The sequence below is a fragment of the Lycorma delicatula genome, chromosome 1 (assembly GCF_047948215.1).
Source record: "Lycorma delicatula isolate Av1 chromosome 1, ASM4794821v1, whole genome shotgun sequence".
In the NCBI taxonomy this organism is placed as follows: domain Eukaryota; kingdom Metazoa; phylum Arthropoda; class Insecta; order Hemiptera; family Fulgoridae; genus Lycorma; species Lycorma delicatula.
In genome coordinates, this window is record NC_134455.1 from 163,119,334 (window position 1) to 163,141,196 (window position 21,863).

Below are 21,863 nucleotides of genomic sequence, written 5' to 3' on the forward strand. Positions count from 1 at the left end.
TTCAAGTAATCTGTCTAATAATTTTTTTTTCTGGAAACAATAATCATAGCTCCTAAAAGCGATAGTAATACCACCACCCCGTTGAAACTATTTACTCTTTCTATAAACGACTTCCCGGTAACACTAGTCGTTTGTGACGTGAATTAATACAGCAAATATTTTAACACGGTCATTTACGATCATTATAAAGTAGGAAAATAACCGATAATGTTGATACTGATTGTTTATAAACAATTGCGACAGAAATCACAAGTGCAATTTACACGCGTAAGTTAAAGGTGGTTTTTTTTTTACAGAAGCTTGATAATTTAATTTTCATGTTTTAGACAGTATGAAACTAATGGGAAACCTAACTCAAAACATAAAACAACTAATTTATTTCTGTAACACCACGTAAAAAATAATAATAATTAGTTTATACAATAAACTTTATTCATCAAAATAAACACGCTAGATTCAAATTCACGACAAAAAGATTGATACTAATTTAGTTGCGCAAATCTCATGGCCGTTATCAATAATGACTCTTCTGAGCAATTTTTATGAAGAAAAATATCTCATTGTTAACAACAATAATCGATTAATTTTCAGTTATATAATATCATGTAAATACTTACATAAATATTTCAATGACACATTTGTTATCAAAAAACAGAATAATTGATAAACACTTAAGACGTAAATGGTACTTACACTTTATTACAATATTTTATTCTGCTGCCACTTACGTTCGCTTTCCTCACAACTGTAAATTACTCTGTGGGATGGTATGTTTTCTTATTTTTGTTCAGAAACACTGATTTTTTCCCAAAATATTTTTTGTTTTACGTTGGTACTAATGAGTACGAAGATAGTTGTTAAGGGAGGAAATCCGGTTATTATCGATGTATATGAAGGAACTTAATTTTTAGGCCTAATTTTTTGTGAAAAGCTAAAAATGACCGACGTTTCATCGGAGAATAAGTTTAATTGCCCAAAAACAATTATAAGAAAAACAGAAATATTGCTAAATCAAGAAATCCAGTTGTTAGAACAAGTTTTGAAAATGAGAAGTAAGCATCCTTTCAACAATTTTAAACCCAAGTTACATTTAATGTAGAATAGTCTTTCACCACTATTCAAACATTGTATTCAGACTTTCTCAAGTTTTCAAAAGTTTACTCTTTTTTATTTTGTTTTAAGATAACAATACTGTTGTAATTGTTGATATTTACAAGTGCTACAAATCCGTATTACAGGTATAGGTTAACATAATAATTTCTCTGATTATGTAACAAAACTGGTTAAAATTTTCCCTGACTGCTTGAACGCCTTATTGCTGCACTTCGGTTGTTGGGGTCCCCTGGAACAATGTCACTAGTGATGTCAGACTATGAAACTGTAATATTAGCATAGTTCATAAGGCAGTATTTATCAAAATATAAAAAAAATTGCTGTTATACTTGAAATGTGCCTGACTATTCGCGTATCATTTTATGTACTGTACTGAATGTTTGGTTGAGGCCATTTGAAAGTTGCAGATTGTTAGAATAGTTGTTATATCAATTAAAGTAAACTGTTGCTATATTAAGCAGTTCTTTGAAATTTACAATAATGGGAATTTTCAGAACATTAGTAATAAGTGTATGTAAGATGGTAGTTTAGTGAATTTTCTGTTATTCAATCATAGCCACATGTCAAGCCATACCTTTCTTAAAATTTATCGCAATAGTAAATTGAAATTAAGTACTTTAAAGTGTAATTAATGGTATAATTTTTAAAGATGACTTCTTCAATTCAGTGTTAGTTTTAACTGATTTTTATTCAATTAGTAATAATTTTTTTTAAATTATTATTTTCCACTAAACCAAATTATGAAAACTTCATTTTAACTGCAATTTAAAGTCAAAAGATTTTTATCAACTAAATCATACCAAAGCCTTGTTTTAGGTCTTTTAAAGGTGTAATTAATTTTCATTTACAATTCTACTATAATAAACACAGACTATTTTATTATAATAGTGTGCCAAAACAGTAGTATAGGAGACAGTTGCCATTATGCATTAGCTATTGGTAACAATTATATAAAAGGTTTTATTATTTGAATTAATGTCAGATGTAAATAACTGAATTAAGTAACTTAATTTGTTAATCATTTAACTTAATTTCTTTTCAAGAGATTAATATTTACATTTTTGAAAAATTTTTATTACATAAATATCATGTTAAAAATTGAAAAGAATTTTTTTATTTGAAATATTACTCTAGAGTAATTATAATAGTATTAAACTAATTTGAAATAAGAATTGCAGTATAAGAAAACAAAACAATCTCAACTTAGTACATAAACAAATGGAAGGTACATATAATTAGAAGATCTGCGGGTGAGTGATGCCACCAATGGTGCTTTTGTACAACCTTCAAATTTGTTTAGAAAAAATCTTTCAAAACTTCCTATTCTTGAATGTGATAGTATCTTCCAAACCACTGGAATCATTTCCATGACTAAAGGCTCCACCCAATTTAATATTTAGAAAGGGACCTTAGAGATGTGTGGCTTAGCAATCAATACAAGAACATTTGATGACATTTTCATAGTACTTTGTTATACATCCCTACTTAACATTTTTAAAGTGGTGCGATGAATGTTCTTCATACTGTATCAAATCAAGGAATGATAATTTTAAGGCTACAGAGACAGCTAAATGTTATCTGTTATGTCATGGTAAAGGATGACACAATTATTCCTTTGTAATTACAGATATCATTCACTAATCTTGTTGACTAAGATTTGTTAATTATAGAAGTGGAGTACCACTTCATGAAATTGCTACACTAATATCAAGATCTTATTACCAGTGCAAATATTTCTACAATTAAAAAAATGTTCTTGAGGGCTATTAACGTTTTAAATGTGCATACAGCTTGTTCTTTTTTAAAATATGTTAACCATGATGAATCCAGTTGAAGCACTTTTCTTTCTAGTTATGAATGTATAACTGTGTTTTTGAATTTCACTATCTTTACACATTTATTCCAGCAATTGTCTATCTTACCAAATATCTAGCAGATATTGCCACTATAAATGAGTATTGTTTTATTATCTTCTTAATTTTATTTGTATGTATAAATTTTTTAATATATTATGTTAATGTTTCAGAAGAGTGTGCAAATTCTCAGCTTGATCTGTTGGAAGCATTCAATTACAAATTAGTAAAGGCTGTATGTGAAAATGCTGATATCAATTTTTTAAGTAAAATTTAGTTTAGCAGATTTTGACTCATTTTCTTATTCCCCGTTTTCATTTTAACTTTTTATTATTTAATAATAAATAATTACCAATAATTTAATTACCTATTTTAAATTTTACCTCTGACAATGTGGTGGATTACTGACAAGCGCACAGTTACATCAATGCTGTGTTGAAATATATATGTCCTTGAATCATCAGATTTTAAAATTTCATACTTGAATAGTTATGAAATTTTAAAATCAGATTCAGAAACGAGCAAAGTACTGTTAGAAAGAGGAACTCTCAAGTTTCACACGGTTGCTGCTGGGTAGCATCAAAACTTTGTGCTATACATCATTTTGTGTTACACACACTGTACAGTGCAAGTTCATAATTACTGTTCTGCAAATTTCATAGTGAATACAGTGCTGAACCTCCTGCTCAGAACATTAGGCAGTAGTGTAGATAATTTAAAGACATGGGTTATCTGTATAAGGGAAAATCAAGTGGTCGACCCTGTGTGTCAAACAAAAATGTGTAGCATATCCATCAGAGTTTCTCACATAGTCCTTGAAAATCAACTCACCATGCCGTTAGATAAGTAAACATTCCCAGAACGTCTATCTAGCATGTTTGCTTGAAATGTACAGCATGTTTGCTTGAAATGTACAGCATGTTTGCTATGAAATTGTACAAGATTCAGTTGCTGCAACCTCTTTATGAAGGTGACAAACAATGACTTGTGGAGTTTTATGAATTCAACCGTAACAAGGTAGCAGAAGATGAATAACATGCATAGTGTTTAATAAAAAGGCTACTTTTTCATTAAAGTGGAAAGGCAAACCGCTACAATGTTAGATTATGGGGTACAAAGAAGCCACATAAATTTTACAGCATGAGAGAAACTCTCCCAAGGTTAATGCTTTTTGTACAGTTTCTTATCTTGATTTACTTGAAAACTGGCTTTTTCCTCAGTTAAGATCAATTTAGAAAATTTCATTTTCTAGCAACACAAAACACCACCTCACTGGAGTCTATATGTTTGAGAATTTTTGAATGATAGGATCCCTCAACAATGGAATGGCCATATGGGACCTAAAAATTCTGCTTTACATCACTGGCCCCCGATTGCCAGATCTCACTTTGTGTTTTAACTTGTGGGGTTTTGTAAAAGATTCCATCTATGTGCCTCGCCTTCCAGCTACAGCAGTCAAACTGCGGAATCATAGCAGCAGCAGCAGCGAATAGAGAAATGCTTGCTAAGGTGCGAGATGAATTCAAACTACCGTGTAGACATATGCCATGCCATGCATTCCAAGGGGGGCATATTGAGCATATTTAATTCAATAATTATATATTTATTATAATTATTATATATTTGTAATGATATAATTTATATCATTAACAACACAAAAACTTAAATTTTTTATCTGATTTTTCAAAAGAGCATTTATTACAAAATCAATTTTATATGTAAAGAAGAGTTCATAAATAAACCTTTAATACAAAATATTTTGAAAAATATTGAATATAAAGACTTGTTTTTGTTTTGTTTTTCTTTCTTTTCATTTATCTCAAAAGCTTTCTAAATGAGAGCAACTGATATGTATTAGTTAAGCAAATTTTATTGTAAATAATCTGCAACCTGTGTTATGGGTGATAATTAACTGCTCAAACTTTTTGTAATTAAACAGATTGTAACAACTTGACTGACTGGCCAAACTTTATGTGCTTAACCAAGCACGCCAATCAAATTTCAGTGTGACATGCCACATGGCTAACAGATTTTGTTTTACTTTTGTGATATCTGTATGCAGACTAGTAACTGTATTTTAGGTTTCTTTTTGTTCTGATTCCTTAATTGCAGAAATTCCAAGTGGAATCTCATGGCTTCCTAGACTGTGTGATACCATATGGAATTTCCACAAAATTATAATTAGCATTACATTGTTGAATTCAAATAAAAATCAAATAGTGTAAAAATAGTATTTACAAGTTTTTTTTATACATGATTTATTGAAATTTGTGATAAACCTAGGCCTTATTTGATAATCCCCAAAAAGTGGATAAACTCAATTCTAAAAACCATAACCATACAGAGTGAATATCAGTTCTCCATGTTTTATTACATGACCTAAAATAACAAAAAACAAAAAAAATGTTTAATAATCATTATAATAAACAGAAAATAGACACAGAAGGAAAATTGAATTACTCATTCAATAATTAAAAAATAATAAATGGAATACCAATTTATATCATTAACAACAAAGAAACTTTAATTTTTTATTTGATGTTGATGAGTGTATTAGTCCACACTTACCACTGCATATCTTTGTGATCATCTTGTAGTAGAGGTCAAGTTATTTAGGCACATGTCACAAAAAGTAACAGCGACTGTCTGAACTGTGTTGACAATTTTCTTCTGTTAACTGCCTGCATGTGTGGACATTAATTATGCCTATATTGCAAAGCCAGTTTACAATACCAATTAAGAGTCCTAATTGGAGAGTTGTAAGAGGCCAGTTGATCTACAGCTAATTTTGCAAATTATATTAATTTCATTTTACTTGTAACTGAAACTTCCAAATAATTTGAGTCAAATGTTGGGTTCAGCATAAGGTCACACATCTAACCTTCAGTTTTAAAACAAAGACATTTGTTGAACTCTTTGAAATGACTTCTTCCTTTTTCAATTCCCAATAGATTTAGGGAACAGCACCTAACTGCTCAAAAATTAACCTGCCTGTGTAAAGTACAATAGATTCATCAATAAGAGCTCTTTTGGCCATGACACACATTTTTCAATTTTATATTGCCTGGAAATGAACAGTTTGAAGTAAAAGTTCAATCTAATATGTGTCATTATTTTTAATACTGTTTTCAAAAGTAATTGATTATTCCAAGAGTCAGCTATAGATGGAAGTTTTACAAGGTCCATCCAAATATAATTCTAAAGAAATTTTTAACTTTGTGATCTGTCAGTATACATTTGCTCAATCTAGAATATATACAAAGTCCACCTGCATTTACTTTTTGTTCTGCACAAATATTAGTTTGTAAAACTATCAGTTATTAAAATAGTGAATAAAAATCAAAATTGCTTCCTTCACATAAAATTTCACAAATGTCTGCATCCAGTCATTATCATGGGAAGAATCAACAGAAAGGTCACTACTTACATAGTCAAGTATTAAGTTTTCTGTCCAATCATGAAATACACACACTTCATTTTCACTGTCACTTTCATTACGGTCAGAAGCATTAAATCTGGCTTCCTATATAATCTTACAACTCTTCCCAAATCACTCCTCATTGAAGTAAACTGAATAATTTCAGTTTACTTTCATCAATTTTCACGATTAGTAAATAACAGTTTACAATTTAAAACAAATGTTAGTGTCCACTTCAGTACTATTCACGACATAAACATAACCAAACATGCTTATAAAATAATAGTGTATGACTACTTGTTGCTGAACAATGTCAAAAGTACTATTAGTAAACCTAATCCAATCATCCTTCTATACTTTTTAATTTATTAAAGCTAAGACTTTCAACTTTAAACATGTTTGTAAAACTCTGTTAATGTGCTTCCATGTGGAAAGTAGAGTACTACGTGTGAGATTCCATTTACTCAGACAGTCTGGCAGGGCAAATGCATACCAGAGTATAGCCTGCATAGAGTAATGCGGACGGATGACCAAAGCCCGAGTACAGCATGCATCCTACATTTAATTCTATTGCAACCGGCACACAGGCTATTCTCATGAATAGGATACATACAAAGAATCTTAATTCATTTTGAACAGTTTTGAGTAGCTCTTACCATATGATTGTTCATACAATCATACATACATTTGTTTACCAATCATATGGTAAACAATCTTACCATATGATTGTTTACCATATGTTTACAATCATATGGTAAACAATATGATTGTTTACCATATTTTGGTTATTCTTTTTATTAAGATAGTTTCCTGAAATATTTGTACATTGTATAGCAGTAGTGTTGTGTTTTTTTAATGCGAGTTGATGTTTTGAATTTTCGCTCTAAAAGAATTAATAAGAATATTAATTAATATTAATTCTTATTGAAATTAATATTTTATGTGACAGAAGCATCTCTTAACAATTCATTAAAACCGATCCATTTCATCTTTTAGTATACCACAGAAGAACTGTTAGCACAACAACCCTATCTGAAGTCAGCTTTTTTACTAAAGATGATTGATTATTCCTGATTATTTCAGCTTAAATGTAAGCTGCAACCAAAATGAAATGCTCAAAAATTTGAGTTATTAGTAGAGGCTTACAAACAGTAAGCTTCATCTATCCTCAGAATTGTATGATACTGAACTGTAAACTGTTCAGCCTCACTGAAAGGCAATAGACCCATTTGCTTTTGTTTCAGTGATTATAAAAATATCAGAATAAATAAGTTTGTCCTTCCTCTCCAGATTTCATACTGTAAATTCATTCTTATAGTACTCATTCTTATAACCCATATTTCTGCAGCATTCAGTGGTAAACTTTAATTAGATAGACCTTGATAGCAATATTATAATCTTCAAAAGAAACCTGAAATCCATTGATCAAATGTTTTATGGACAACAAAAAGTATTGGAATGACTATATTGCAAGCAACTGTTAGTGATGAGTGCATATATAGAGAGAAGAGAAGTATTTACATATCACATATTCATTCAATAGTTTCAATATGTGTCAGCTAGAGAAGGCTGACACATCTGATGAAGGCGAAGAGGTAGATTTCACTGATGCTAAGTAAGGGATAAAAAAGATTTCCACCTTAAAGTTAATACAACAATGGTTGCATGTGAAAAAAGGTTTCACATGTTTAGCATACTACAAGCTCCATCTTCTTTCAATTTCCCAAGCTGTAAAAGTATGGTCATATCAAAAACTTTTGGTAATGTTTAGAGGACTAACGACCTCTTTAAAATGATTTGGTTGTTACTGTGCCTATTAAGGGAGGAATTAACTAGGAATTAACTCCATTTTTTTCACCCCCTGGGCCAGTGGCCGGTGATATCAACAACTTTGTTCATTATTTTACTTAAGAAAGTTAAAGCAATAATTTGTTTTTTTCAAAAAAAGCCTCCCCATTTCCATTCCCGTGATTTTTAAGACACAATTTGAAAGTTATTAGCCACCTGTAGTTTGACATTCAGCACCACTTAAATATTGGAATCAACACCAATCAAGCATCTAAAAGCACCATAATCATCCCAGGAAGGGTGTCCTAATTAATGTGTAATAACACATTAATGTACGCAAGTAGAACATCACTGATTAGGCCGATTCATTATAGAAGAGAATATGATTTGGTTTATAAATCTTAATTCCTCCTATGGTGAAGTTACAAAATTTCAAACGCTGTGAGAAATTTGAAATGAAACTGATTCAAGACACTTTTTCAAGATGTTTTTAAACATATACTGGAATGTTTATCTAATATAAAAAAACTTTATTACAAAAAATAAAATGTCCTCTTTTATTTATTTATTAATAGAAACATTCAGCATATTAATTTAATGGAAATGCATGAACTGCACAGTTTTGGGCTTCTTGTTGGGACAGTTGTGGAATCCAGAAATAGGAACCAATGTCGAGACAAACAACTTGAAAACAAGATAGATAAATAGGCTTTTGGCTATCATGCGAACATTTTATTTTTCAAAATTTTCCAATTTTCAGCTTTATTCAGCTAAATGGAAAATTTGTAAATTTATAATTTTGCATGGCTATATGAAAACAAGATAAATAAATAGGCTTTTGGCTATCATGCAAACATTTTATTTTTCCACTTGATGTTCAAAATTTTCCAATTTTCAGCTTTATTCAGCTAAACACTTAAATTCTTTTAAATAAATTACGCTTCAAATGGAAAATTTGTAAATTTATAATTTTGCATGGCTATATCTGTGTTAGAATAATTTTACTGATGCTTTTCTTTTATAAATAGCCTCCGGCACATACCGAATATTTCCCTTTATAGTGGCTTTCCATCACCGACATGTCTTTGTGAAAAGGTTCATAGTGTTTTTGTTTGCAGACTTCTTTAAATGAAGTTGCACTTTCTACATTATTTAACACCGAGTTACATACATCATCTTTTTTAACCAGCTCTGTTATTCGAGGACCACAAATAATCCTTCTTTAATTTTTCCTTCACTTCATTTCATTTGGAAATTTCTTTCAGGCAGATGTATCCTTCATTTATTTCTTTTACAAATGGAGAGTAAAAATGTTTATCCCTAGCTTGGCGTCCCATTCAAAACTATTTATTGTGCAATAAAGGATTAAGAAAGAGCCTGAAGTATTTGATCCGCAGTTCAGCTTGACTTTCCCTTGTGATATAAGATGTGGCTTATTAGAAGATAATTCAAAATCATCACTGCTTTTGAAACATACATCACAGGTAGCTCAGGAACTGGAATAATTTCACTGAGGTACAGGCCTGGTTGGAAATTGGAATGCAGGATATTTTACAGTGTTATACCCATCTTGTGTGCACAGTTAAGAAATGTTGAGACCATTTGTGGCTTAAGGTTATCTATATTGATTAAAAACACTGTATCAACTCGTCAATGACCACAATCTCTAGGAGAATGTGTACCAGTTGTTGTTGGTCCCACAGCATTATCTAAAGCTGAATTCTAATCTGTATAATTATCAATTTTTTTCTTTTTTCTTCAATAATTTGTCAACATTAATATATAATTATGTATTTAAAAATTTGTCAACATTAATATATAATTATGTATTTAAAAATAATTTGTTTTACACAACCTTTGTAATGCTTACTATCATTCAGTTATCAAAATAAGCTAATAACACTAATTGAATGGGAGGAAAAACTGGTAAAAAAATTAAAACAAAATTATACAAAAAAACAGTGAGTAAAATTTAATAACTATTTAATATCAAACAGAATAATTTTTCCCCCCTTTATATCAAGCACAGTTTCATTTATCTGGTATAATTTATATTGCTAAAACAAACATTTTTCAGTAATTCATACGTTGAGAACATCTTTATGTTGACTTAGCAAGCTGTTCAGCCTTAGCAACAACTTCCTCGATGGGGCCAACCATGTAAAAAGCCACCTCTGGCAAATGATCATACTCACCAGCCAAAATTTTTGAAAATCCCTGAAAAATAAATAACTATGAATAATAACTATAACAATTATTAGTAATAAATATTTTATTTATTAAAATATTCTTATGTTCTTACACTTAGGTATTCTCAATTCATCTGGATTACCAAGGTCAGTTACATAAATACCCATGCAAGGTAAGTAAAAGAATTGATAATTTCTTTTACTTCTTTAAGATTCTAATACTTTAAAGGCATTTGTTTGTTCTTGTGCTCTTCAGTAACAACCCTGGGCATTACAAAGATGAAATTTCATTAAGCTGCTGAGGGAAGGCATACAAATTGTGAAACAGTCTGTAAAACCCTTTCATTGACTCTATTATAAACCATCATTCGTCACAGGTGGTCATTCACTTTACTTCAGGTGTAGGTATAATCATCCAAATTATAAACATCTGGACCCATCTCTTGACACTGTAAGAAGTAATGGTGCAGAGGAATTAACATAAAAATGTTACTTGGGAAAGCGTGATATCAGATTATCTAAAAGTTTAAGCACTGATAAACATATATGAATAGGCCTTTTATGAGAAAGGCCTATTGATTACAGTTGAGAAAATATTAAACTTTCTACAGAATGTGAAACATTACCAATAAAAATATGAAAAACAACTGTTAGTTGCAAGGGATTGTAAGTTATTATTTCTCCCTCGAGGTGCCTTGGAATTTATTTCATTAGTCTAGATCTCTAACTGACTAAAGGACAATGAAGCACTTACAACAAATGAAAAATCAATTAATATATGAGATGTGATCATAAAAATAATACAATTTAATTTTTCAATATTAATATTGTCCTCTACAAAGTAATCCCCCAGAGATGCGACCTCTTCTATTGTTTTCTTTATCGGTAAGAACCAGAAAAAGTAGCAGGGTGCCCACATATCAAGAAAACAGAGGCTGGACATCAGGTATGTGTTATTGCTTAGCTAAATAATCACTATTAATAGCTGAAGCATTATTGTGTGCAAAATTCAAGAATTTTTGCCCACATATGTGATAATTTTCTTCAGATTGCCTGTGTAAACAGCATAAATCTACGAGTAATTCAGTTTGTTGACCACACAACCTTGTAAGAATTCATAATGTAAAACTTTTTTTTTTGGTCTCTGTATACCAATGTTTCATTTTACATCACAAACATTTTATGTAATTTTCAGTCTAAAAATTTCACTTCTCACAGTTGCTTCCACCTCCGCCTTAAACTATCTTTTTCCTGTCCCTCAACCTGACATCCACCTGTAATTCAGTGGCTTTGTCCTTGAGAACTGTTCTTAGAGACAGCCTTCTCTACGCCCTGTACTCAGTTGCGCAATACCTCCCCTGTTCCCTTTCTAAAGGAGAGCACATCACCTACTTCCTCCTTGGCCACCGTAGTCTTTACAACCTGTAGTAAAGTCAGGACCACTACGATTCCACATGCTACTCCTGCTTCTCCACCAGCAGGAGTAGCATGTCTTGCTGGTGGAGCTTCCCATCTCGCAGTTTGTGTGACTCTTGATTCAAGTACTTTGATTCATCCACCTATTGTTGCCCAAAGGTGTACAGAGCAGCACCATCCTCTCCACTTGATGACCTAGCTTATTACCCAGCAGCACGAACACTGGTAGCAGTGCTTACTCCTTTATTTTTAGCAATGCTAGTAAAATTGTTCATATTGTCTTTGTTTCACCTTGTGGTGTCATAAAACAGAGTTAGATGTCTGGTATTTATATTTGTCATGTTGCCTGTTCTCCACAACATCGCCAGCTACGGCAGGTATTGTATGTTTGTTCCCCAGAGCCCCTCTATCTGCCAGATCCACAAAGTGGCATGTGTCCATATTGTCGTTCAGTAGATTCTCAACTAGTTCTAGTTGCACCATTACATTTGTGGGCCAGTTGTAGTCCACTGCCTCTAGCAGTTTTTCTTCTGACACTGTGTGCTTCATAATGTCAGAGAAATTCCTGCGCTCTCCAGTGTGTGTTTGAGTGGCACTACTCATCATAAGCTCTAATGTATTGAGCTGTGGACATAGGGCTGAAGATGCCTTCCTAACTTCTTCATTGATGATGTTGTGCGATTGTATGAGAACATCCAAGCATTTTGCTTTCGTACATGAGCTATGTATTATGGTCTACAGATCTATTTTTGATGTATCAGGCGTGAGAATCAGTGCTGCTTGTGTCTCTCTGCTGTTGGTCTTCTCTTGCCAGCGGAAGATAGCTCCACTGGAGATGCTGATTTTTGCCTCTTGAGATTAGTCTTAATCTGGGTCATACTCAGTTCATGTGTTCTCATCCCACCTATCTGGTACTTTGATGCTGAGTTCCCCAGGTGGCAATGTATTGTTTGTGATTATGTGTTTGGACTTATTGTGGTCGTTTTCTCCCCTGCCTTGGGAGCAGATTGTCTTTTTTTAGCCACCTAATCTAGAGCCAATAGTTCTGGTTCCGAGTCGGAGGAGCTCCTTGGAAGGTTTGGTACCCCTAGTAATTTTTTTCTTGTTGTTTTTACAGCAGCTGATAATGTTTTTGACATTTTCTTGGTCTGCCATAGTTTTTATGTTTGGCACTTAGTCAGAAAAAAACTAAAAACCTTTTCTTGGTCAAAATTTTTTGACCCTGTTTATCAAGTCCCCGAAAAAAAGTAGAATTTTCAAGGGAGGGAAGGTTGTCAAGCAAAAAAAAATGAGGGGTCAAAAGTCGCTCAGAGGGGGTCCGGCCTGGAATCCTGGGAGTTTGTGTTTCAGGGGCTCTCAACAGTGAAACAAGGGTGTAACAGCGATACAGGAAACTGCTGTTTCCCTGTATCTGTCCAAAAGTCGTGCTAGATCCCAGTGAGATTGGACTCAAATCTATTGCCAACTTAATTTCAACACTAGATATTGAAAAACTAGCTGTGCTTGACCAACTAGCCTAGCCTAGAGTTGGCGGATTTTTTGTAGGTTATGTCAACCTAACACTTGTTTGAGCTAAACTAATCTAAACGTCAATACTAATAGTATGTGAATCTGACACATTATACATTAATTCTATCATAAATATTAACTTTTATAACCAACAGAGTTTGCACATTTACAGTAAAGGTTTATTCCAACCTCTAGAGTGTAAGTAGCAGAAAAAGAATAAAGCAAACGCTTCAGAAATTAAAATTAACAAAAATTATACTTAGAAAATATTAAAGTATAGTGCACAGGTAGAACAGGTAGGATTTAAATTTTGGCAGTTAATGGTTTCTTTCTTTAAGTAAAATATTTATTACAAAATGAACTAGTTCCCAAGATACAAAAATAGTGTCATGAAACAAAACTGGCTCAGACTTTTCTTTAATGTAATAATAATGTTTATAGAGCTAACTTTCATTATAAACTTGTAACAGAACGTAACCTGAAATTATTTCCATTACTTTGTGAAATACCTGTGCACTGTTTTGCACAATATATAAGTTTTTCCAGTTTTGTACCTACTGACCACAACTTTAATTTTATTCAAATTTCTAACATTTTATTACATATTTGAGATGGATACTAGTTTGATAAACATTATTAGCTATCCTGTTACAGGCACAAACAAAGATCTTAATTACATATTCTCTTAAAGTAGCTTGATAAAAGCTGTTGGTAATGTAATTAAAAATACTAACCTTAATGGTTTCCTGGAGAGGTACAAGTTTTCCAGCATGACCAGTGAAAACTTCAGCCACCTGGAAAGGCTGAGATAAGAATCTTTGGATCTTACGGGCACGGGCTACTGTTAACTTATCTTCTTCAGACAATTCATCCATACCCAAAATAGCAATGATATCCTGAAGAGACTTGTAGTCCTTTAAAAAAAATAATCTTTAAAAAACTTTTCAATCTATTTATATGAAAAGTAGAAATTTATACCTTTACCCATTGTGGGACTACTGATTCACAATCTGCACAGAAACTTAATTAAATTAATTCAAAACAAATATCACTTTTTTTACATAACTAGGATTGTTAAAATATTAAACCATGTTCTGACATTTTACATTACTTATTGTTATTGTAAAGTTTATAATTTTAATCAACACTCACAGCAATGATCTTATATGTGTGAACCAAAGTAATATAAATGTGCAATTTGAAATTTAAAAGTTAAATTGAATAGTTTATCCTCCCAAACTAATTTACAGACTGAACCAGTCCCTACATACTCAAGCATACTGATTATGAACCTATTCCACTGAACAATTCTTTGTTCTTCTGAACAGCACACAAGTGCTGTCTTTTTGACAAATTATTTTTAATGTGCTTATTATATGCACTGTAATTTTTAAATTCAATGTATAACATTAAAAATTAATGAAATGCTAAAATTTTGGTGTGATTATCCTTAATATTCAAAATTTCAACATACTAAACACTTAAATTTCAACATGTCTTATATATAAATTTCCAAAACTTATTTCAGACTTTAACCAAAGTACAATAATAATTAAACAATAGCTTTTTTACACATTATTTAATATTAAAAGCTATTTTAGTAGTAAAACCATGGCTGCCCAAGCAAACAAATTAAACTACAAACTAATTAACTTTTTCCATACTTAAAATACTGAATAAACTATATAAAAAAATATGGAAAAATATGGTACATAGAACTTTGGTAATTCTGTGCAATAAAATTAACGTGAAAGTAATTTCAAAAAACTGCTTCTCAATTATCTTTCTTTTTTAAGTACTATGTGAAGAGTAATGATAAGGACATCACATATTTATTCAATAGTTTTTAATATAATCTCATGCATTTCTTGATGGACTCTTCTACAATGTCACAAGATTTTAGAAAACAAGAAAAACTACCATTTTATTATTTTTCTATAGACTGAAATTTATAAAGTAAATCAAATTTGATATAAAACCAAAAATACTATCACACCTGTAAAATTTTTTGAACACCTCGAGCAACATTATAATGCTCAGCACCAATAACATTTGGGTCCATGATACGTGAGGTTGAATCAAGAGGGTCTACAGCTGGATAGATACCCAACTCAGCAATGGCTCGTGACAATACAGTGGTAGCATCCAAGTGAGCAAAGGTAGTGGCTGGAGCAGGATCAGTTAAATCATCAGCAGGTACGTAAATGGCCTGTAAATTAGTTAATTCCATATAAGATAATCACAATTAATTATAAACCTTACTTGTAAACCATAATCAAATTGATATACCAGTATACTTACAAATCTAATAAACCTTAAACTAGGATTAAACTACATTTAAACCAGGATTCAACAGCATCACAGCATACAATCACTTGGAATGCAATTAAATCCTTCATTAAAATACAAAATAACACAAAAATTGAAAAATGAGACATGTCATAAAATAAACCTTTAAAAACACGCCCGATAGAATCATCCAGCAGCAAGGGACACTGTCCAGGTTCTGCGATCCGTAGGGAGAATCTATAAACTCTATAATCTATAAATGCCAACTTTGCATTCCATTGCATACAATCACAAAATGATGGTCAAGATGCATAACCATTCCAGACTAAAACCAATTAAAAATATGAATTTCAGTCCCTTCATTTTTAACAGCACCCTTGAGAAAATTCTAACTTCAGAATTTTCACATACAGCTTCTTAATGATATATAAAAATTAATTCTTAATTATATACATATATATATATAATTTTTATAAATCAGCAAGTAATTTTTACAAATTCTACATGACAAAAGAAATTGACAAAAAATACCTGTACTGAAGTAATGGAACCCTTCTTTGTGGTTGTGATTCGTTCCTGCATGGTACCCATATCAGTAGCCAAAGTAGGTTGGTAACCTACAGCAGATGGAATGCGACCCAACAAGGCTGATACCTTAAAGTCAAAGATAATTAAAAATAAAAACAATACTCAAATAAAATAAACTTCTGTAAATAATATTATTGAAGTATACCACAAAAATTAAATCATTCTTAAGCAGTACATATCGATTCTGACAATTGGTCACAACAAAACATTAGAAAATTATGTTTTAACAAAAATTTATATTCAAACAATGATATATTTTTAACTTCAAGTTTCATCTTAACATTTTAAGTAGATTACTTATTAATAAAACTTAAGAAGTGAAGGCGATGGACTGAACTACATAAGATGTGAAAAATTATAACTGTCATATACATCATATAAATATCAAGTAACCATACCTCAGTTTTGAAATATTGTAAGGCTTCTGAATATATTTTTTTATCATCAAATCTCAACACATTATATTTGTAAATTGAATGACTTCATTTAATTTACAAATATAACTTGTATAATGATTTCACATCGTGTTAAGTTTACTCTAAATTTTAGAGCAACTAATGAAAAACCAAACAAACTACTATGATGAATCTTGTAATTATTAATACTGTTTTTCATTTAGAGTATTAAAAAAAATCTCACAACCATTAAGTAAAAATTAACACAAGGGTTAACAATTAAATCACAAGAGAGCGAATACACTGATTTCACAATCTTGCTGTAGATCATCTTTCTTTTAAACTAACTACTACAAGACAAATGATCACGGTAAGAATTATATCAATACTTCATTCCAGAGTAATTTTAATGTTCTAAAATTCAGATATCAAAAAATATACCTCTGATCCAGCCTGGGTAAACCTGAAGATGTTGTCAATAAACAGCAATACATCCTGTCCTTCCTGATCTCGGAAATATTCAGCAACAGTCAATCCAGTCAGAGCAACTCTTGCACGAGCACCTGGTGGTTCATTCATCTGACCATATACTAGCGCAACCTAAGAAAAAATATAAGTGATCAAATTATTTTATTTAAATAAATTTTTACATTTTAAATAAATAATTTTACATGCATAATTAATAGCAAAAATTTAACTTAACATACTACATTTTAGATTCACTTTCAAGTTAAATTTTTGTTGCCTTCTCTTTCACAGTTACTTGCATGAAAATTGAAAATTAACCTTATTAGTGCCCACCTCCTTTGTAATTACCTTGCAAAAATATTCAGGGGGTTTTTAAATGATATATATGTTTAGGCACAAATAATTATATCTTGAGTAAATTTAAAAATATGATTAAGCTTTATATTAATTTATTTAGAATAGACCAAAAAAGAATACACCTATTTTGTTGGACATGTAACCATTTTCAAAGAAAAATTTATAGAAAAATTTAAAATTATTCAAAATTTTAAAGTATGTATGGAGATGACGCTCTGCCAAAAGCCCAAGTTTTTAGGTTATTTAAAGCATTTTCAGATGGCCAGAAATTGCAGACAATTCACTCTCTGAAAGACCGTTAATGTCAAAAAGTGACAATGTTAAGTGAATAAAAGACTTGATATGGTACAACTGGCAAATAACTTGGAGAACAATTAAATTTAAGCCATATCACAGTCCATCAAATTTTAACAAACTAATTGGATATGGAAAAAGTTTGTGCAAAATTGGTCCAAAAAAACTCACTGTTGTACAGAAAAACAACAGGATGGAAGTGTGCTGCAATCTTCTAGGGCAAATTGAAATTGATCCTGATTTTCTTTAAAAAAAAACTCACTGTTGTACAGAAAAACAACAGGAAGGAAGTGTGCTGCAATCTTCTAGGGCGAATTGAAACTGATCCTGATTTTATTAAAAAAATGTTTATCACTGGTGACGAATCTTGGATATTTGAGGACAACCTACAAACAAAACGCCAAAACAAGAAGTGGCACACTTCACGTTCACCACATCCCAAAAAAGCAAACATGAAACAATCAAAAATCAAAACCATGCTAATTTGTTTCTTCAATAGTAATTACATTGTCTGTAGAGTTTTTGGCTGCAGGACAGACTGTAAATCAATATGCTTAACAAGAAATTCTTGAAAGACTGCAGAAAAAAGTTGCCTGCATGAGACCAGCCATCAAAGACAATTGGATGCTGCATCATGACAATGCACCTTGTCACACTGCACTCTCAATTAATGAGTTTTTGGCAAAGAAAAACATTCCTATAGTTCAACCACCTTACTCACCTGACTTGAGTTCCTGTGACTTTTTCCTATTCCTGACTTTAAAAAACACCACAAAGGGGATACCATTTTGTAATAACAGAAAACATTAAAAAAAATGTAACCAACCATCTGAAGGTACTCTAGTTTCTGAGCTCCAACACTGCTATGAAGAGTGAAAAAACAGTTTTAAGCGTAGCATGGCCCAAGGGAACTATTTCAAAAGTGATTGTCCATGTACAATTGGATTATTCATATAATGATAATAGCATTATAAGTAAAGTTTTTCTGAACCAGTCTCATTACTTTATTTACAAACCTCATATGTATACTATATAAATCTTTAGTCATTTTTTATAACATTCTTTTTTTATTTGAAAAATAAAATAAGAACAAGAGAATTGCTACTTGTAATGTCTTTATTGAAAAAATGCCTCTATTTTTAATATAAAAAATATATCTTTCAAAAATATTACATAAATAAAATATAAAAACCATTCAAGAGAATTGCTAATATAAACACCACCTAACTTATGATGCATGAAATGGAAAGAAACATTCTATCCATAACGCTACTTCGTAACTGACACACATACTTCAACGCTTCTGTTCCTTTGCTGTGCTGCAGTATGCGCATATTCTTCTTCCAGACGCTAGCAAGTGTTCACCAACCTTTTAACATTTGAAAGTGTAGCCCACCCATCAGGATGATTTCTCTTCATGATTTCTCAGGATGAAGTCTCCAATCAACTCATCTCCCAGATGGGGCCAAAATTTCAAATGTGCAATGTGTTTGCTCTTTGGTTGAGCCGCTTTTGCCACATTCTTATACAATAAAAATGAATTTACAATTGATGTATCAATAAAGTAATAAAAAACTTCATCTACAATCACCAAAATTTCCAACTTATAAGCAGAGTGAACCCATATAATAATCTCTGATGCTTGCAGAGCAATTGATTGTTTCTTGTACTCCCTGTTTTTTAAATACTTGACTTTGCTCTTCTGGATTGTGCTAAGAAAAAACACATTTTCTTCCACCGTCTTTCCATTTAGAAACCGCAATGTCCCCCCTTCTAGCTAGCAAATTCCATCTTATTCATTTTCAATTTTTTATCATCTTTTTAGGAAACAGCTTTCTAGTTTGTCCAATTGTAATGCAGATAAATACTTGGTTTTTGTAATAATAATTTAATTATTTCAATATTTGACGAGAAATTGTCATAAGAGGCAATAACCCATCCCCTCAAATGTGCTTGCCATCAACTTATAATCATTCACTCACAGAGTGAAGTTTCAGCAGAATTGGGCTCTTTACCCTCATTCATGAACATTCCAAGCCAATGACCAGTTATGGCACAGGTTATTACCACATCTTGAACCCCTTTCTATCAGGTTCATTGGCATGTATTGTTTGAAGAAGCTTCTCCCCTTACACTTCACTGATTCATCAACTGATATCAAGAGGGATGAGAAATATTTCTGAAAATGGCATCGAGATGGTCCTGAAACAGCTTAAATTTATACGTTCTGTAATCTGGGTGATTTTTATAAGGCAATTTGCAATATCATTTAGATGGATGAAACTTTTTACTGGCATAATTTTTGCAACATTAGGGTTGTAAAAGTTCATCTGTACTCCAGCAAAGGCATATACTGGATAATATGTTGAAACCCATTATAATCAGCATGCCAATGAAAGCATTCAGTTCCTCAACGACAAGCTGAGTTGTATGTTATCTTTATTTGCATATAAATTAGACTGACTGACAATTAAGTCAAAAATGGCAATGTCATAATTGCTGAAAAACTTTTAGTGGACTATGAAGGTCAACTTTTACATTATCCTCGACTCCAAATGGTTCATCATACTTAAAGTTAGAAAACTGTTGAGGTACTTGCCCAACTTTAATCCAATGAAGGTCTTCATTACCAGAATCATCTTCAGATGATGATGATGGGGGTTGCTTGTTGTCACGATCATGGTCACATTCAACCTTCATCACATCACATCATCTTCAGCAATCAACTCATCAACAAATGACTTTCACTTCATCCACCTCATTAGAAGAACCATTCACAGAGATAAGTTGCTAGGCAAGTTATCTGCATCAGAATCTCCATCTACATCAGAATTTTCAGCCATTTCTTCTGTTATGTATAACAGTATGTCATCATCATTATGACTTTTAGAGAAGCTTGTCACCATATCTTAAATTCAAACAAAGAAACCCCATTTAGCTAAAAGTAATGAACACTAAAAATAAAAACAATTTTGTCCAATAACTTAAAATAAGAAATAAATATTTTCACTTTCAAAATAATAAGCAGGCCACTTAGAAAAAAAGGTAAGCTTCAAAAATTCATTGAAAAAAATATAATTAGATGGCTTTTTATTAACATATACAGATGCTGGTAATGTTCTGGTTAGAATACGAACAAAAGAGGTATAATTTTTTGAAGGCCTACATGCATCAATGTAATGATTTAATTTTTATACATATAATTTACTATGATAAATTTTTGAACCTCAAATCAGATTAACTTAAAAAAGAGTATTACATTATAGGTTCCACTTTAAGTTTCGATATACTTTTTTTCAGTATTTGCACAAAGCAGAAAGAAACACTGATTTCATTGACTGTCAACAAGGAAGTAACATAACCTAAGTTTTATGCAGGCTCATGATTTCAATTTTATACCATCTTTTCGACAAAAAACTCCACATATTTCTATATATCATTTGAAACTAGAATATTCAAGGATTCTTTTAAACTAATTCACAACACTCAAATTGATAGTACTTTCTGTAAATTGCATTTCAAAAACAGGTAAACAATACCTCATTTATAGGTTATCATGCTGTATTTATTCATCTATAATTAAAATAATTTCTTGAGATCCTTAAAAAGTAATACATAATAATAATTAAAATATACTGATTTTCTTATCATCTATCAACTTACCTTGTTAAAATAGAAGATGCTGCAGACATACAATCAAAAATAAAACACTCCCATAAAACGCATGTATTCTTCTTCCATCAACAGACCACTGGTACAGTGGCACATCGCTTAAGTCAACAAACGAACTAGTAACCATAGTAGCAGGAAAAAATAAAAATGTGGTATGATTGTACCAAAGAGCGTTTATATAATCTAAATGAACAATAAGAGTCAATTTATATATAATTTTGTATGCAATATGACCTGTAATGTCTGGTGGTACAAATAGGTACCAAGGACCTATAACGAGTCTAAATACAGAACACAAATGACAGCATGACTGGAAACAAGCAAGTAAGGCACAACTTACGACGCTACCACCAACACAACTGGTTGGCCCACATGGAATTTAACATGTTACTTAACTAAACTGTGTGTCATCCCTTACATAGGTTACATTAAATTATATTACTGAAATCAATTGCTACAAAATTAAAATTTTTGTATTTAACACATGGTATGGTCACACCTGTCTACTAAGGAC

The 21,863-nt window shown here is 31.4% G+C and overlaps 3 protein-coding genes across 5 annotated transcripts in view; 1 reads left to right on the forward strand and 2 right to left on the reverse strand.

Annotated features, from left to right (window-relative positions):
* Positions 1 to 870, reverse strand: part of LOC142325080 (pyruvate dehydrogenase E1 component subunit beta, mitochondrial-like) — a 37,372-nt gene extending 36,502 nt beyond the window's left edge. For both annotated transcript variants that reach the window (XM_075366416.1, XM_075366408.1), the window contains exon 1: positions 694 to 870. The gene's annotated coding sequence lies outside the window, so the exon portion shown is untranslated. The remainder of the gene's footprint in view (positions 1 to 693) is intronic.
* The window catches only part of LOC142325067 (testicular acid phosphatase homolog), a 34,384-nt gene extending 31,132 nt beyond the window's left edge, over positions 1 to 3,252 (forward strand). The window contains exon 8 of one of the 2 annotated variants that reach the window (XM_075366388.1): positions 3,140 to 3,252. The gene's annotated coding sequence lies outside the window, so the exon portion shown is untranslated. The remainder of the gene's footprint in view (positions 1 to 3,139) is intronic. The other variant, XM_075366397.1, reaches the window with a different exon arrangement.
* A 6,866-nt stretch (positions 3,253 to 10,118) lies between these two features.
* Positions 10,119 to 21,863, reverse strand: part of ATPsynbeta (ATP synthase, beta subunit) — a 48,034-nt gene continuing 36,289 nt past the window's right edge. The window contains exons 6-10 of the mRNA XM_075366431.1: positions 17,000 to 17,158; positions 16,107 to 16,229; positions 15,283 to 15,495; positions 14,021 to 14,200; positions 10,119 to 10,389 (exon numbers count right to left, since the gene is read on the reverse strand). Of these exons, the coding sequence (XP_075222546.1) occupies positions 10,273 to 10,389; positions 14,021 to 14,200; positions 15,283 to 15,495; positions 16,107 to 16,229; positions 17,000 to 17,158 (792 nt within the window). The 3' untranslated portion in view covers positions 10,119 to 10,272. The remainder of the gene's footprint in view (positions 10,390 to 14,020; positions 14,201 to 15,282; positions 15,496 to 16,106; positions 16,230 to 16,999; positions 17,159 to 21,863) is intronic.